This window comes from Ahaetulla prasina, chromosome 2 (genome assembly GCF_028640845.1).
Source record: "Ahaetulla prasina isolate Xishuangbanna chromosome 2, ASM2864084v1, whole genome shotgun sequence".
NCBI classification, from domain to species: domain Eukaryota; kingdom Metazoa; phylum Chordata; class Lepidosauria; order Squamata; family Colubridae; genus Ahaetulla; species Ahaetulla prasina.
In genome coordinates this window covers 16,899,301-16,917,830 of record NC_080540.1, presented here as the reverse complement: position 1 = coordinate 16,917,830, position 18,530 = coordinate 16,899,301, and the positions used below count along the sequence as shown (strand labels likewise).

Genomic DNA, 18,530 nt, shown 5'->3' with positions numbered 1-18,530 from the left:
AATCATTCTTATGTGTACAGTCATGCTGTTGAAAGCCCTTTCATTGTCTTGTCTCAGAATATAGTGAAGTGTTAGAAGTTAACAGGCTCTGAAAGACTATGGAGATACTCCGTCATCCAGATCTTGGTTGGCTCAAAGGTGCTTTTTTCAAGAGGCAACTGAACTTTCTGGTTTTTCTTTGAAGATGTTTCGCTTCTCATCCAAGAAACTTCTTCAACTCTGGCTGGATAGAACAGGGGTAGTCAACCTTTTTATACCTACTGCCCACTTTTGTATCTCTGTTAGTAGTAAAATTTTCTAACCACCCACCGGTTCCACAGTAATGTGCCGTGTATCCTCGTCTGCACATGCCTCCCGCGCATCGTGGATTGGGTTGGGGGGGCACCGGCTACCAGCTCTGGTTGTCTTTTACAGCTAGGTGGTGTGGGGGGAGATGCTCGAGCTATTCTGGGATGCGGCTCTTTTGTTTGCGGTCGTACTATAGCACCATTTAGTTTCACTTGCGTAACGTGAACTAAACTTATGTGCGGGCGATACAAATAGTATATTTTCAGAAATTTAAATTGTCACAGGGAATTTTATGAAAACCTAATGAAAATGTTTTTAAATAATGCTATGATTTTTTTTTAAAAAGTCAATTAAATTTTAAAAAAGGAAAGTGCTTCAGTATCGGACAAAAACCCTACCGCCCACCATGAAAGCTGGAACACCCATTAGTGGGCGGTAGGGACCAGGTTGACTACCACTGGGATAGAATATAAATCCTTTCATTCCCCACCATCCAGTCAGAGCTGAAGAAGCTTCTTGGATGAGAAGCGAAACGTCTTCAAAGAAAAACCAGAAAGTCCAGTTGACAGCCCCTCAAATATTGGAAGACTGTAAAGACTTTAAATAAATATTGGAAGATATCTCCAGGTGGTAGTGTTACGTGCACTCCCAAGTTTGGCTTATTGTATAGAGGGAGCCCCTCGTGGCTCCCATGTGACACCACTGCTGTGCAGACTGCACTGGCTACCTGTGGCCTTTCGGGTACGCTTCAAGGTTTTGGTAACTATCTTCAAAGCGCTCCATGGCATAGGGCCGGGTTACCTACGGGACCGTCTGCTGCCACCGATTGCCTCCCACCGACCCGTGCGCTCTCACAGGGAGGGACTCCTCAGGGTGCCGTCAGCCAGGCAGTGCCGACTGGCGACGCCCAGGGGAAGGACCTTTTCTGTGGGGGCTCCCACCCTCTGGAACGAACTTCCCCCAGGACTTCGCCAACTTCCTGACCTTCGAACCTTTCGCCGCGAGCTTAAGACACATCTATTTATTTGCGCAGGACTGGACTAGAATTTTAAATTTTAAATTTGGTTTTAACGGGGTTTTATTATTTTATCGCAATTTTTTAATATTCGGCCTTATTTAATAAGTTTTTTAATTGGTGTTTTATTTTGTATTTATATGTATGTTTTTATTAGGCTGTAAACCGCCCTGAGTCCCCCGGGAGATAGGGCGGTATAAAAATGCGATTAAAGAAAGAGAGAAAGAAAGAAAGAAAGAAAGAAAGAAAGAAAGAAAGAAAGAAAGAAAGAAAGAAAGAAAGAAGACTCAAAGAGTTGGTGGGCTTCAAGACCACTTTCATCTTCCAAAGTCCTTGCTTGCCTCGCTTTGTAGATTCTCAAGACTGGCAGCTATTTTTGCCTGTTGATGGAATTGCAGAAGAAGTTTCCAGCGGTGGGATCCTGCCAGTTTAACAACCGGTTTAGTGATTGCGTGTTTTGTGCGCGTGCACTCTGCGTGTGTACTCTGCACCTACACACACCTGACACACGCTGTGCACGCGTGCATAGTTTTAGGAAAACGTACCTTCCGCATTACTGCTGGGGAGTAAAAACAGCTGAGGTGCGGCAATCCACTCTGCTATGGGCGGGCCCATCTGATCATTGGAGCGAACTGGTTCACTCCCAGCCGATCGCTGGAGCTACCGGTTCACCCGAACCGGTCCAAACCGGTAGAATCCCACCCCATTAGCTGCAGGAGCTAATGCAAAAAAAAAACTTTGCCACAAATAAACAGTAAATGTAACTCCATTTTTGGCAAGGGGGTAGTCTAGTCTAAGAAAGTTTTTAACAGAAGCGGTTGCAGGAAACTGGGCCTAGATGCAAATAGCTTGAGTGTTGAAGTACAAAGAAACCGAAAGCTTTAGGTGCTAAAACTAAAATAGAGAAAAGCATGACATTTATGGAACTTTTGGAAAGTATCTATCAAGAGCATAGTAACCATTAGATTCTTTAAGCCAGGGGTCTCCAACCTTGGTCCCTTTAAGACTTGTGGACTTCAACTCCCAGAGTCCCTCAGCCAGCAAAGCTGGCTGAGGAACTCTGGGAGTTGAAGTCCACAAGTCTTAAAGGGACCAAGGTTGGAGACCCCTGCTTTAAGCTGTTGGAGTGTAATATTCTTTTCATCCAACCATTTTACTAGTATGAGAAATGTATATGAACTGTGTGGGTGCTCGTGTATTTATCTCACACCCTTAATCCTATATGTGTGGGATCCAAACTTCCCTGTATTAAAAGGAGAAAACTGGACAGCACAAAGACTTGCTCAAAGCTACCAAAAAGATGACATTTATGTTGGGATGTTTCTTCTTTCAGTCTGAAGTACAAACCTTGTCTAAGCTGGACTCAGCTCCTGGTGACTTCTTAGATAGGTATCTGCCTGGCTTTCTTGGCAACTATAGCTAACTGGGTTTGTCACCTCCTCCTTTGGGGGTATTTTTCCAACTTCCTAGTTTAGCTGTCCACCCTCGGATCTCTTAGTGGCCTCCTATCCCAATAACAACCAGCCAACATTGCTTAGCTTCCCAGAGCAGACCAGGAGACCTAGAGTCACATCATTGAAGAGAATTGCAGTCTGGAGATAGTTCTCTCTATCAAAACAACATGAGCAATTTGCTTCAAAGGACTCCTTATGTTGTTTCTCTTCTTGGTCAATATTGTGAGGTTCTCCTGCTTGAGCAGGGGGTTGGTCTAGAAGACCTCCAAGGTCTATTCTATTCTATTCTATTCTATTCTATTCTATTCTATTCTATTCTATTCTATTCTATTCTATTCTATTCTATGCAATATCTATGGAGATTCTCAGTCATCCAGGTTCATGGTTGTCCCAAAGGTGCTTTTTTCAAGAGGCAATTGGACTTTCTGGTTTTTCTTTGAAGGCATTTCACTTCTCATCCAAGAAACTTCTCATCTTCAGAGCTGAAAAAGCTTCTTGGAGCGAAGCAAAACATCTTCAAAGAAAAAACAGACAGTCCAGTTGCCTCTTGAAAAAGCACCTTTGGGATATTCTGAGGGCAGTTTAAAGTACCCAGCCATGGTTCCCTATCACTGTATGTGCTAAGTGGGTCAGGACTGCCATCTATTGGGGAAGACTGATATATATAGATATAGATATATACTCCTGTGCCACGCTGGCCAGTGACTTAGGGGCCTCTCTAGCCCTCTAACTCTCTGAGTCTTTTTTCCCTTGCATTTCATTCACAGGAATGCCAGAATTCTTTTTCTGCTGCTGCATTCTCACGACTCTGTTTTCCTCTAAAGCCCAAAACTTCCCTGAGCAGCCCTAATAGTACACCCTGAGCTATACAAGTGTTAAAGTAGTGTTTTCCCCCAGGGCTGGGGAAGGAAATACTATCAGCCAACAGTCAAGGAGGACCATCTAAAAAGTATGCTTGGTGAAGCAACAATAGCTGTGCAATTCCTGCAGAACTATGCAACTGGAACTCTGTTTATTCCATCTACTAGATCCATGTTTCTCAAACCTGACCACTTTAAGATGTGTGGACTTCATTTCCAAGGATTCCTATAGAACAGAACAGAACAGAACAGAACAGAACAGAACAGATAAGAATAACAGAATTGGAAGGGACCTTGGTTGGACGCCCTGCTTAAGCAGGAAACCCTATGCCACTTCAGACAAATGGTTGTCCAATCTCTTCTTAAAAACTTCCAGTGTTAGAGAATTCACAACTTCTGGAGGCAAGTTGTTCTACTGACTAATTGTTCTAACTGTCAGGAAATTTCTCCTTAGTTCTAAGTTGCTTCTCTCCTTGATTAGTTTCCACCCATTGCTTCTTGTTCTACCCTCAGGTGCTTTGGAGAATAGTTTGACACCCTCTTCTTTGTTGGCAGCCTCTGAGATATTGGAACACTGCTATCATGTCATCCTTAGTCCTTCTGTTCATCAGACTAGACATACCCAGTTCCTGCAACCATTCTTTATGTGTTTTAGCCTCCAGTCCCCTTATCTTCTTTGTTGTTCTTCTCTGCACTCTTTTTAGAATCTCAACATCTATTTTATATTGTGGTTACCAAAACTGGATGCATTATTCCAAGTGTGGCCTTATGAAGGCATTATAAAGTGGTATTAACATTTCATGTGATCTTGATTCTATCCCTCTGTTTATGCAGCCTAGAACTGTGTTGGCGTTTTTGGCAGCTGCTGCACACTGCTGGCTCATATTTAAGTGGTTGCCCACTAGGACTCCAAGATCCCTCTCACAGTTACTACTATTGAGCAAGGTACCACATACACGGTACCTGTGCATTTTGCTTTTCATGCCTAAATGTAGAACCTTACTTTTTTCACCGTTGAATTTCATTTCATTAGACAGCGTCCAATGTTCAAGTCTGTCAAGATCTGTTCTTCTTAACTTGTTTACAATAAGTTTAAATGAAGGAATGATCATGAGTATAGCATGTAGCTGTAAAATTGAATGAAACCAGGGAATGTCACGGTAAAGGTTGGTGTGCCCCTTAGCGAAGCAAGTTTGGGCGATTTTGTGAATCAATTGGTGGGGGTGGGGGAAATCCTCTGCTCTGGTAAGATGTGTGGTTCATGAATAAATGGCTAATGCTGTTTTGCCAGGTGTCAGGTAGCGGCCAAGTGCCAGAGAAATGGTTCTTTTTACGATCTGGAGATCATGAACAAACCAGCAGGTAAGGAGAATTTTAAGCTTTTGTGTTACACTACAGCAAGTAAATTAAACAGACACACGAAAAAGCAACATACAAAGCAAGGTTTTTATTTATTTCCTGTAGTGTAACAGAATACCGTATTAACCACTGGTTTTATTTTCAGTACTCATGCTGTTTCTTCTTACTGGAAGACCCTTGTGAGATCCAGCAGCCAGGATCTGTAGACCAGGGGTGAAATCCAGCAAATTCTGACAAATTCTGGAGAACCGGTAGTGGAAATTTTGAGTAGTTCGGAGAACCAGCAAATACCACCTCTGGCTGGCCCCAGAGTGGGGTGGGAATGGGGATTTTGCAGCAATCTTCCCCTGCCATGCCCACCAAGCCACACCACGCCCACCAAGCCACGCCCACAGAACTGGTAGTAAAAAAAATTTGATTTCTCCACTGCTGTAGACTATGACAAAGTCACACTGCCTGGGGTGCATCAGAAGGAAGCCAGTCTACATTGCATCCCATTAAGCAAGATTCTGTCCCTTGAGCTGCTGGGAGCCCCGTTTTCAAGCAGCGGAGATACTCCAAGGTCCTTGGTGCACAGTGCTGAGCCTGTGCGGAGGCTCAATCCTAGTGAGCAATTTTCAGGGGTTTATTAAAATTTGGCCTCAAGATTTCATGGCCTTGTATTCCCAACTCAGAAGACAGCGTGACCTGCCCTTGGCGAGATAACTCTGGAATGGGACCAAAAGTCTGATAAGGCCGCGATCTCTGCAGCTGTGTGAAGATTCCTCTCTTCTTCTTTTGTTCAGCAAAAGAAAGAAACAGGATCAGAATGGGCCAGAAAGTTCTAGACTTTTCCTAACATGAAAGATAAATCAAAATTTGCCACTGAACTCCACAGCATATATAATAGACTTCCGCAATCCTACTACAGCTGCTTATTGTCTCTCCAAAACAGCTGCAAGTGATCAGAAAGAGAATTTATTGCTGGCATCTGGCTTCATTTTATTTTAATTTATTTTATTTTTATTTATTTATTTATTTATTTGTCAGGCACGTATAAGATAACAGATATAAGTATAAACACGATTATGGATACAGGAAATGGATACGAATAAATGGGGACATTAGGATAGGGACGGTAGGCACGTTGGTGCGCTTATGCACGCCCCTTACAGATCTCTTAGGAATGGGGTGAGGTCAACAGTATACAGTCTAAGGTTAAAGTTTTGGGGATTTGGGGATGAAACCACAGAGTCAGGTAGTGCATTCCAAGCATTGACCACTCTATTGCTGAAGTTGTATTTTCTGCAATCAAGTTTGGAGCGATTTACTTTAAGTTTGTACCTATTGTGTGCTCGTGTATTGTTGTGTTGAAGCTGAAATAGTCACTGACAGGTAGGATGTTGTAGCAGATAATTTTGTGTATTACATTTAAGTCAGACTGAAGGTGGCGTAGTTCTAAGTTGTCTTAAGGCCAAAATTTCAAGCCTGGCGGCATAAGGTATTCTGTTGAGGAGTGGAGGACTCTTCGTGTGAAATACCTCTGGACTCGCTCAATTGTATTAATGTCTGATATGCAGTGTGGGTTCCAGACAGATGAGCTGTCTGAGAATTGGTCTAGCGAAGGTTTTGTATGTCCTAGTTTGATCATTGATCATGATGAAGGTGGGACTTGAATTCACAGTAGTCTCCCGCTTTCTAGCCTAGTGCCTTAACCACTGGACCAAACTGGCTCCATGTCTTCCTGTAGGTCAAGCAACCCCGCTCTTCTGAATTTAAGAGTGGGGAGGGGGTGATGATTGACAGATGGAAAGTACAATGCTTCACAAAAAATAGAGCGCTTTCAGAACTTTTGCAATAGTTTCGCACACCGTATAACTTCCTGAGGTTTGTTCCTCAACTTCAATCCTCCAATTTTTCACCAAGATTTCCTTGTCTTCTACGTGTACAGAGTACAAGCCATGCAAGACTGAGATGGATTTCCCCTTGTGTATTGGGAAGCTGGAAAATTGATTTCTGTTGGATTAACCATTATTTAAAAACAACAGCTTTGTTTCCAAACCGAAGACACGAAGGTACTTTGTCTTTCCATCAATCACCACTGCCTCCTACAAAGCGCCAGGTGAGAGAGCCTTACCTGGAACTACAGAACTCTGCATGCTAATTGTTATTTTTTGTAACTTTTACCACTAAAAATATTCCTTACCAAACATCCTATAGTTTCCATCCCATCAAGGAAAAAATCCTTATCACTTTTTCCTTCCCACATATATTTTTGTTTTCAAAATCTAGTAAACAGGATGGTGGAAATGTATGCTGCCCCTAATATTCACACCGTTGTCCCAACTGGAAATTCTGCTGTCCTAAAGGTGCTTTTTCAAGGGGCAACTAGACTTTCTGTGTTTTACTTTGAAGACATTTTGCTTCTCATCCAAGAAACTTTTTCAGCAAAACATCTTCAAAGAAAAACAAGAAAGTCCAGTTGCCTCTTGAAAAAGCACCTTTGGGACCTGGATGACTGAGAATCTCCATAGACATTTAGAAACTCTGCTATATTCTGATCTCTCATGTTAAGTCAACAAGATTAAGGTGACCAACTTTTTTACAATGAGGAGGACACAAATAAATTGAAGAAAAAAATATCGTAAATAAAAGAAACATTTTATTCATTGCAACAATACAGAATACACTGTATGATAATTGCATAATAAAAGAACATTTGTTACAATTATGTAACAATACATGCCTATTAATTATTATTTAAATGAGTACTTTTCCACTGAATGAATATTTTTTGTCAATGTATCATCTTCTGACAACACATTGGAAATAGCTGAACAAGAAATATCCTTCGTATTGAATTTTACGGCAAGTGCTGCAGCTAGAGCATCAACATTCAATCTCGATTTCTCACTTTTCCAAAAATCATTAGCAATTGAAAAAAATCCTTTCAACTGCTGCATTAGTTTCAGGGCAGCACAATGTAAATTGAAGAATAAATGAATTTTCACATGGAATATGTTCATTTTTGAAATGGCTGAATATTTCCACCCATTTTTTTATCAATTTCAATGTGTTTATTTTCCCATTGTATTAATTTTTCAGAATTTAAAAATATATTCAGTCTTCTAATTTCTTCAAAGAGACAATTGTCATCTATTTTAATGTCTGGCATTTCTTTAGATAAAAACTCAACACAAGATTCAATATCTGTCCAATATACTTGTGATGACATCAAAAAACACCATTAAAAACTGTGATGATTGTTTCAGACCATTCTTCGATATATTGAAAACATGTTCGGTAAAAATTCTGCACTTCTTTGATAAACTTTTCCGTTATGCCCGGATTTGATTCCTCTAAGTATGACAATTTTCTTTTTATAACTAAAACAAGAAATTTTTCTTCAAATCGAATTTTATATTGAAGGAAAAAGTCATTCAAATTAAGACTAATTCTGTAGCTGAAATGTGTTCACCTTCAATCTTTTGAATCGTTTTGTGAAAAATAGATGCTTGATTATGTACAAAATATATTAATATCTCAGCTATCTCATTATTGAAAAACGATTCCAGGATTTTAGGACATTTGTCTACACTTAAAAAAATATGAACGGAGAGGTTCAAATAATTGTAGAACATGCTCTATAGCAGGTGTTATAACTTTTATAACTTTTGAATATCCTAAAAGTTTTTTGTATTGAACATTCGCTTCTTCACAAAATTGTTTTAAAATAGCCATACGAATGGTAAAACAAATAAAATACAAATAAATTGTAGTTATTATTTCTACATCAATTGGCATGGCACATGATACCATGCTGACTGTATTTGACAAAATATGTGCATTACAACCTATTCCTAGTATTTTCTTTTGCAGTAAATCTTGTAATTTTACATACACATTATTCACTCCTTTGCGTCTTGACCCACCAAAATTTGTGTTTGTATTATCAGCTGTTAGTGCAACAACTCTGGATTTCAAATTGTTTTCATTTATTACTCTGTATAGATGGTTTGACAAAATTTCAGCAGTTTCGTCCTCAACGGATTCGAAATTTAAAATTTTTACTTGAATGCCCTTGGTAACATTAAAATATCTTACACTGCGTTGGATACAATTTAGTTTCATTATGATTGGATGCATCAGATAAAACTGTTATAAGTGCTGCAGTTTCCAAGTTTTCTGTAAGTATTTTGTCACAATAATTTTTAAATACTGATTTAATAATAGCCTCACATTTTGTCCTGGCGCATAAAAATTTAGCATCGTGAAACTTTTTCAGTAATTTAGATGTACAATCCATACTACGAAAACTTTTGAGGATGATCGGGCATCTTAACAAGATATTAAACCCAGGGCAATTTTAGAGAATAGACATTTATTGACTGTTTTTAGCATAAAAGCAAGTAATGTAGGATAGCTGTTTAGTATAATGTTTAATAACTTCAGATGATTAACATAGTTCTTTTACGTGATAGAAAAACTCTAAAGAATCAATAAAAGAGACAAATAGTAAAATGTAAAAGTAACAACTGACAGGGAAAAAGTAAAAAAATCTTATTTAGCTGATTTAAGATTACATATATAAAAAAACAGAGTATTAGTAGTTAGTAATTGTATGATTAACCACATAAAAGAAGAGAAGAGAAGAAATTCTTATTTGGGACTGTTTAGCCCAGGGATGTCAAGCTGGATTTCTTTGAGGGCCGGATCAGCATTGTAGAGTTCCTCTGGGGGCTGGCGGGATGGGGTGGGGGAGGTTGGACAGATGCGTTCTGCAGCACCATGCCAGCCAGAATGGGGCATGGGGTATGTGTGTGTGTGCCCCCCCACCCCATTTTTGCCCTGAACAGCCTCTTGCACCACCCTGCTGGCCAGAAACGGGCTGCATGGAGGCCTCCAGAGGCCCCTGAACAGTCTGTTTTTGGCCTCCCCAGCCTCCAGCAGCACTTTGCCAGCCAAAACGGGCCATGCGGAGGCCCCGCGAGGCCTCTGCGTGGTCCGTTTTTGGCTGGCAGAGTGCTGCTGGAGGCTGGGGAGGCCGAAAACAGGCCATAAGGAGGCCACATGTGGCTTGTTTTGGCCGGCAGAGGCACTGCAAGCCAGTCCTTTGATATTTTCAGGCCAGCCCTGTGGGCCCGATTTAAGCACCCTGAAGGCTGGATGCGGGCCATGGGCCTTGAGTTTGACACCCCTGGTTTAGCCCAAAAGTTAAGTATTTAATTACTCTGTTCATCCTGGATGATCGGTCAACCTCATTCTCTTGATCTCCTGGAAACTCACCATCTAAAAGTACTTGAAGAATATCTCTCTAAGCTGGCACTCTTTTCCTCGTTCGGTACATTTTTACCATTTGGTTTTGATGAAGAGATTCCTTCTTTAAAAAATAAAATAAAATTTAAAAATCCCTTGTTCTTAATATTTGCTGTTCATTTGCAGTAAGTAAATTAGGAGTGGTTGTTAGAATCTAACCATTCACGAGCTGTATCGACAACAGTAATATGAAAAGATGTTAGGAGGACTCAAGAAGCCGGGAAGACTGAGGACCTATCACTTATATTTCAGTGGGCATAGTAATCCAAGCACTCATCTCTGTAAGAGATGACAGATCAGGCTGTTGGACCCTCCTGGGTTGGACTAGAAGACCTCCAAGGTCCCTCTATTATTCTGTTAATTGATAAGCATCTCCCCAAAAAATAAAGGCCTAAAATTGCCAACCCCGGAAAAAAAACGTAGACATTCTATTCATTCCCGCATTAATGTATGCACATGGATGTGTGTGTGTGTGTGTGTGTGAGAGAGAGAGAGAGAGAGAGAGATTCATACTTGATTGTACCATCACTTCAAAAATGAGGGAAACCTGCAATGACAACAGAATTAATAGCAATGAATGAAATTGGACATCATGCTTTTAATATAGATCTCAAGCTACTTACTGTACATATTCCAACCCTTTTCTCTATCATAAACACACAAATTATGGTAAAAAGAGAAGCACACGTGACACACTTCAGCTTTTCCTCCATTAGAAATGGCCCAAAAAAGAGAGAAATGGTAGGGTAGACAAACCAGCTAGCAGATCAGCAGGCAGAGGTATCGGTCCATAAAAATTGAGAGAATATGAGAGAAGAGATAACTGGTGCATCAAGAAGAAACGAAAATAGAAGTACTTAGTAGAAGCTAACATGAGCCCCCACCTCAGAAATGGTTGGCCAATTACCCCCGACAAGAATTGCCAGAATGTTTAAGGATAAATCTGAAAAATGCTGGAAATGTCATCAGACAACTGGATCATATTACCATATGTGGTGGACATGTGTTGAAGCGAAAAGATAGTGGACTAAAATACACACATGGTTGGAGAAAATGATTAAAAAACACATAGATTTCAAGCCAGAAGTCTTTCTGTTGGGAATTATACCTGAGATATATACTAGAGATGTAAAATATCTGATTGCTTGATTTTACAGCAGCTAGGATTATGTTTGCCAAAAATTGGAAAAATGAGAAATTACCTTTGCAAGATGAAATAATTAGGTGAGTAAATTGACATTTGAAATTAGAGAACAAGAAGATAAGCAATATTACAAAATATGGGATTTATTTTATCATTGGTTAGAAGGAAAGATATGTTAGAAAAGATAATATAAGATATATGTATGAAAGAGGTGTTTATTTTAAGATTGCACAAAAAGATATGTAAACACCCCTTCAGCACATTGTAACTGTTTGATGTGATATTGTGTTTTTTTTGTGTATTGTGAAAAAAAATAAAAAATTTCTTTAAAAAAAAGAAAAGAAATAGTTGGCCAAGATAATTTTTGAAAGGTTCCTGACCGCAATATCTCTGTTTCTTGGTTTTCTGGTTTTACCAAGTACAAGATGACCGAATGGCCCAATTTACATTCTATTATTCTGAGGGAAATACAATGTCGAAGAGCCTAGGCAGCCTCCATTTCCCTCACGGGTTGAAAGACAACTCTACATAAATTGATCCTCTTCATCCAGAGTGATTTCCCTCATCCCTTTTTGCACATTATATTCAATAGCTTTTCTCTCTGCTTCGGGCACTTCTGGCAAGACAGCCTTCAGCTCAGAATTGATTTTTGCCACTCTGGCAAGGATATTATTTTCGAATTCTTTCTTTTGCTTAATGACCAGGTCCTCTATGGCTTCTTGGGCACTGTCACAGCCAGCTCTTAGTTCGATAAGCTTAATTCGGAATTGGGGATCGGAAGGGTCCATGGAAATAAGCCTACTCAGGCTGCCCACTTTATCCATTAGGTATTTTGAAGACACCTCGGTGTAGGTCTCGGATATCATGTGCACCAAGTTAGCTATGTTGGATGCATTGAAGGCCTGTTTGTAGATCATATCTATGACAAAGTCTTGGTGGGAGTAATTTGGAATTTTGGGCAGATCTTCAGCTGATTTCACAAATTCTGTTAGGCGTTTATTGAGACAGGAGTCAATGAGGTTGGAGATCATCTGGAAGAAGCGCACCATTTTCTCCCACTGCTCCTTCACCCTTCCCATGGCATCCAGGCCTTTGATCAGCATCTGTTTGGCTTTTTCAAAATCAATCTCCTTTGTTTCACATTTCCTCATTTCACTGAGCACATCCAGCAAATCCTTATTTTGCTGCTTTAAGTTGTCAAAACTTTTCTGGTATTCTTCTTGGCTCATCTTCAGCATTTCTTTCGTTTGCTCTATTTTCAAAACACTGTTTTTCACCGCTGACGTCGACCCCTCTTGAACGTTTTTCTGGGATTTGGCCATATTTGGCGCCATGGGACCAAAAGGGGATGTGCGGTTACAGGATTTGCTTCTGCTATCGAAAACAACAATATCATTTGAGAGAACGCCCATTTTCTTTATCAGTTTTTTCTTGTTTATGTCCCCTGATGCTACCACTTCAGTTAATATACTGGAAATATCTATTATATAATTACATATTTTCACTGCCAATTTTTTCATGCTGCACTTTCTTTCTTTTTTTATTTTTGCTAACAGTTGCTGAGCTTTCTTTTTGGTCCATACCGTTTTGATTTCGTTGTGTTTTTTATTGTAGAGGACATCCATGTCAATGTTACCTTCATCGTCCACCATGGTTTGAAGAGCGTCCACCAATGCCAGCATTTGAGCTGACAGGCCACAGATGTTGTTCATGGCTATAAAGTCATCCTCACTTTCATCGTCTCCCTCATTTCTGCTGTGGATTGGAACAGGCAATATATTTTCCTTAAAGCTGAGAATGGATATCAGGCTGGCAACTGGCAACGTCAAGGTTTCTCGTATAGTCGAAGTGAATTCCAGAATTACAGCATTCCAGCCGGTAGGAATGCTGTCAACCGCTTTTCTGTAATCATCAAATGTTTCGGTCACTCTGTTCTTTATTTCTTTGTAATATTCCTCTGCTTTCACCTGGGCATCTTCAGCTGCTGCCTTCCTCTGTTTCAGGTCTTCCAAGGCGCGTTTGGTTTCTGCCAATCCTTTTTCGTACTGCGATTTGGAACTCGTACACACTTCCAAGAGTTCCCCAATCAGGCAGATGACGTCATTGAACTTATTGTCAACTGCCTTAGCTAAAGAGGAACATTCGTTTGCAATCGATTTCAGGCTGGATAGTTGTCCAGGGAGCAAGGCATCTATCAAGGTTAGGTCATCCTGGAATAAGGTCTTGATGACCATCTTGATTTGCTCAGGGACGCTCATAGAAAGGAGCCGGATGGCATCCATATTTTTGTGGGCGATGCTGAAGGCATGCCAACCACTGTTGCTGACCTGCATCAGGGAAGCTTGGAAAGAGTCCGGATACCTCATATATTTGTAGCCTCCCTGGGGTGGGGCAAGATTGATGGCAAAGTCTCCTTGTGCTGCAGCAATGCAAGCCAGCTCCCCTAAGATGGCGATGGAGATGGGCCCAGGCATCAGATACTCCTCCCAGTTCGCATGGGGCTTCATCATCAATTCTGTCTCTTTTCGGACTTCCTCTGCTTTGCTGATGTTCATTACTGCTTTTGTAGCAAGTGCACTTTTCGGCTGGACAGCCATTTTGGCCTGGATAAATCAAAAACAAAAACAAAAAGAGGAAAGGTTGAACGGTCAAAATTATAGTCTTTGGAATTCCTGGGTTGGAAAAGATCCCAGGGACCTTAAGAGTTTCTAGAAGACTTTGCCACATCCAGGATAATACACTCGTAACTTTTTTATTGACACCAATTTCCTTTTCAGAAATATCCATGTCAAGCACAGGAAATCAAGAGCTGAGGTGGTTGAAATTTTACAACTTTACTGCATGCTAACGCTCTCCACAAGAATCTAAATTACTAATGCTTAAGGCAAATTGGTGGTAGATAAAGATCAATGGAATTCAAGGATAGCTGGACTTGGATCTCTTATGGGCACTAAGGGACTAGAGGCTGATGACATGCTTGGCCCCTCCTTCAGGCTCAGCCTGCTTATCTCCTACATTGCTAAATTGGCCTGACTTGCTGCATTTTCATGAATTAGATTTAGAAATTCACTTCTGAACTTTTGTTCACATGTTCCTAGCTTGCTTTTCTCAGAAATGTTGGATTATAGCTCCAGAGTCAACCCAATGGCCACATTCACTAGAAATTTGCAGAATTAACATCCAATACATCTGGAGAGGAAATTTTAATCAAATATTAATTAAATAAACATTAATTAAATGTTGCTTATTACATGTTGTTTTACCAGTATTTGAATGAATACTAACTACATTGTTATACTTCAATCTAAATAACTGAAAATAGTTATATGATTAAAAAAATTAAACAGTAAAGCTAAAAGAAGAAAAAAAGAAACTATAAATAAAATAAATGCAGACCAATATACAAGTAATATTTTCTACTTGCCTAGTATGCCCAGTGAAACCGTAGTTATTCAAATCATTAGAGTCAATGTTTGAACAACAAATTAAACCAAGATTGTACAGAGACCTATTATCTGATTTGGCAATGCAAAATCTATTCAAAGATTAAGAGTTGACCAATTCTGTTTAACCAAATTTTGAAGTCTCAGATATATTCATTCTTCAAAGAATACATGATAATCTTTAATGCCACAGTAAAACCACAAATACAGATAATCCTCAAGTTCCAGCCATTCATTTAAGGACCATTCAAACTTACAATAACACTGAAAAAAGTGACATATGACCCAGAGGTGGGTTTCAGCAGATTCTGACCAGTTCTGGAGAACCGGTAGCAGACATTTTGAGTAATTTGGAGAACTGGTAGTAGAAATTCTGACTGGCTCCACCCCCATCTATTCTCTGCCTCCTGAGTCCCAGCTGATTGGGAGGAAATGGGGATTTTGCAGTAACCTTCCCCTGGAATGGGGTGGGAATGGAGATTTTACAGTATCCTTCCCCTGCCATGCCCACCAAGCCACATCCACCAAGCCATGCCATGCCACACCCACCAAGCCACACTCACAGAACCGGTAGCAAAATTTTTGAAACCCACCACTGATACGACCGTTTTTCACACATTTCAGCATTCCCCCCTTCTCCAGCACATGATCTCATCATTTCATACGTTTTTTGTGACCTTCCGACAAGCAAAATCAACGGGGAAGCCAGATTCACTTAACAACAGTGTTACTAACATTGCAGTTAACAATTGCAACAATTCATTTAACAACCATGGCAAGAAAGATTGTAAAATGGGGCAAACCTCACTTAATAACCGTCTTACTCAGCAATGGAAATTTTGGGCTCAATTGTGATTGTAAGTTGAGAGCTACCTGTGTATCCAAATATTTTCACAGACAAATTAAAGCTTTCCAGTACATTAATTGGAAACACATTCACTTCTTTCAATGCTAAGTTCCCCCCCTTCCCCGAGATAATTATACGTTATTGGCTTATTATACGTTTAATAAATAAATAGTTAAGTATTAACTGAATGCATAAAGGAGATAAGCAAAGGAGCTGTGTTGTTTATTCTGACCTCTTCCATTCCTTTCTGATATTGATTCAAGAGATCGCTCTGACACCCAGGAATCTGTTAGAGTTAAAATACAACTGAGTTAGAGTTAAAATACATCCACAGGTGGGATTTAAGGGGGGGCAATACCCTTTTTAGAGACACCTTATTCTGTGAATTCAGGGAAGGTGAAGAGAGAAAAAAGTTTAGATTATCTTCTTTCCACAGTCTGCTTCCAAACCTTTTTTGGAGCTCAGCAATGACCTTTTCAGCTAGTTTTGAACTACTGCTGAAAATATGAATTTTGACATCAGCTTGTGGAGCAAGTGACATGAAATTTTCAGCTCCCGGCTGAATCCTGGTTTCCTGGGTCTCCCCCATTTCATGTGAGGACACCCGCTCCTCCACTACACAATCTGTCTCCACCCCCACCCCTCACTGGGCTTTCATTGAGTGCACCGTCCCTAACCAGAAAATCAGCCCATCTCTTGGCTTTGCCCCGCGATACTCTGCATTTTCCACACCCCTGAGAGGGCAATTTTATGCTCCCTTAAGGACACAACCTTCTGGACGCTCCTCTGTTTTTAAAAGAAGCCGTGAGCACCACCATAAAAACACTTCCACCCCCACCCCCACGAAAGAGAGACTCACGTGGGCAACGTTTGCTTTTGAAGCTCACACTGGACGGGAGTCAAAATTGGCTATTCGCTCTTGCGAGTCTCTGCGACGCTTGTGAAGTTCAAGCAGCCGCGACTCCTTTTTATGCAGCCTTGTTAGTTTCACTTTCTGATTTGCGGCGATTCCTGCAAATCAAGCGTTTTCGGAGATCAGCCTGGGTAGTTAAAGGCTGTTGTTGTTGTTTTTTTACCCAGAACCCTAACCGAACCCCGGTTAGCTCGTGAGGCCATTTGCATCCTCCCTTAAAATGGGGCATTGCATATCGAAATAGTTTCTGGTTTTATAAATGCATCTCTGGACCTCCAAATGGGAAGTCATTTCAAGATCTCTTCTCTTCTCTCTCTCTCTCTCTCTCTGTTTAAAAACAAAACAGTTCTTCCTTTCAAATCAAAACTGTTTCTGGTTTTATAAATACAGCTCTGGACCTCTAAAATGGGGAGTCAGTTTCTTTCTTTCTTTCTTTCTTTCTTTCTTTCTTTCTTTCTTTCTTTCTTTCTTTCCAACAACATAACAGAGTTGGAAGGGACCTTGGAGGTCTTCTAGTCCAACCCCCTGCCCAGGCAGGAAACTCTACACCATTTCAGACAAATGCTCCAACACTGGAAATTTTTAAGAAAATGTTGGCTAGCCATTTGTCTGAAATGGTGTAGGGTTTCCTGCCTGGGCAGGGGGTTGGACTAGAAGACCTCCAAGGTCCCTTCCAACTCTGATATTATTATTATTATTATTATTATTATTATTATTATTATTATTATTATTATTATTATTATTAAATGGCTATCCAATATTCTCTTAAAAATTTCCAGTGTTGGAGCATTCACAACTTCTGCAGGCAAGTTGTTCCACTTATTGATTGTTCTAACTGTCAGGAAATTTCTCTTAGTTCTAAGTTGTTTCTCTCCTTATCAGTTTCCACCCCTTGTTTCTTGTTCTACCCTCAGGTGCTTTGGAGAATAGCTTGACTCCCTCTTCTTTCTGGCACCCCTTGAGATATTGGAACACTGCTATTATGTCTCCCGTAGTCCTTCTTTTCATTAAACTAGACATACCCAGTTCCTGCAACCGTTCTTCATATGTTTTAGCCTCCAGTCCCCAAATCATCTTTGTTGCTCTTCTCTGCACTCTTTCTAGAGTCTCAGCATCTTTTTTACATCGTGCCGACCAAAACTGGATGCAATATTCCAAGTGTGGCCTTACGAAGGCATTATAAAGTGGTATTAACACTTATAGAAGCAATGGTGGCATAGTGGCTCTTTCTTTCTTTCTTTTTTCTTCCTATTCTCCTACCCCCTCCCTCTCCTCTGAATCTTTCACATCCATTTCTGGCAAGGACCGAGTCAGTTTCCTGCACATTTTTCTGCTCCAGTTTAGCTAAGTGATTGGCAATTCCCCCCCCCCCACCAACTTGGAAAGAGGGATTAGGAAGGATGCTACTAGTCCTGGGTCTCCTACTTTATTTTTTAAATGATGACTTGGAGGAAAATGGTGCATGCTGTGTACGTTTGCAGATGATATACAATTGGATGGGTAAAGTTCTAAAGCAGATTCCAGTTTCAAAACCAATTTGAGAGAGTAGGAGAAAAGGCAGAACACAAAAGTGCTTTGATGTTTTGTGTTGTTTTAATGGTTTTTAACTATTTTTATTGTTTTAAAATGTTTTAAAGTTTTTAATTGAGAGAGAGACAGAGGGAGGGAGGGAGGAAGGGAGGGAGATACGCTCTGACAATTCTGAATGTCTGCATTTCTTGGAAACGGTGTGACTTCAGTTCTGCCCCTGCAGAAAAGGGAAGGAAAGAGAAAGCTTTATTCTTAGCTCAGAGTTGGCTGCTCTCACAGCTAGATATATCCTAAGTATATTTATACAAAGAAATTGCTTTTTTAAACTGTAATTGATGATAAGGCCTCTGTGTGTGTGTGTGTGCATATAGATATTGCTTAA

At 40.3% G+C, this 18,530-nt stretch overlaps 1 protein-coding gene across 2 annotated transcripts; it reads right to left on the bottom strand.

The window, feature by feature from the left end:
- Positions 1-7,606: 7,606 nt before the first annotated feature.
- Positions 7,607-16,707, bottom strand: LOC131190034 (uncharacterized). 2 transcript variants are annotated; one of them, XM_058166869.1, is made up of 3 exons: positions 16,565-16,687; positions 15,938-15,991; positions 7,607-14,018 (listed from the first exon to the last, which is right to left on the bottom strand). In XM_058166869.1, the coding sequence occupies exons 2-3, from the start codon at positions 15,944-15,946 to the stop codon at positions 11,940-11,942; spliced, it is 2,088 nt and encodes a 695-aa protein (XP_058022852.1). In that variant the 5' UTR covers positions 15,947-15,991; positions 16,565-16,687; the 3' UTR covers positions 7,607-11,939. The 2 variants fall into 2 exon arrangements, with proteins under 2 accessions (XP_058022852.1, XP_058022854.1); XM_058166871.1 differs by lacking the exon at positions 15,938-15,991 and having other exon boundaries at positions 16,565-16,707.
- Positions 16,708-18,530: the final 1,823 nt, after the last annotated feature.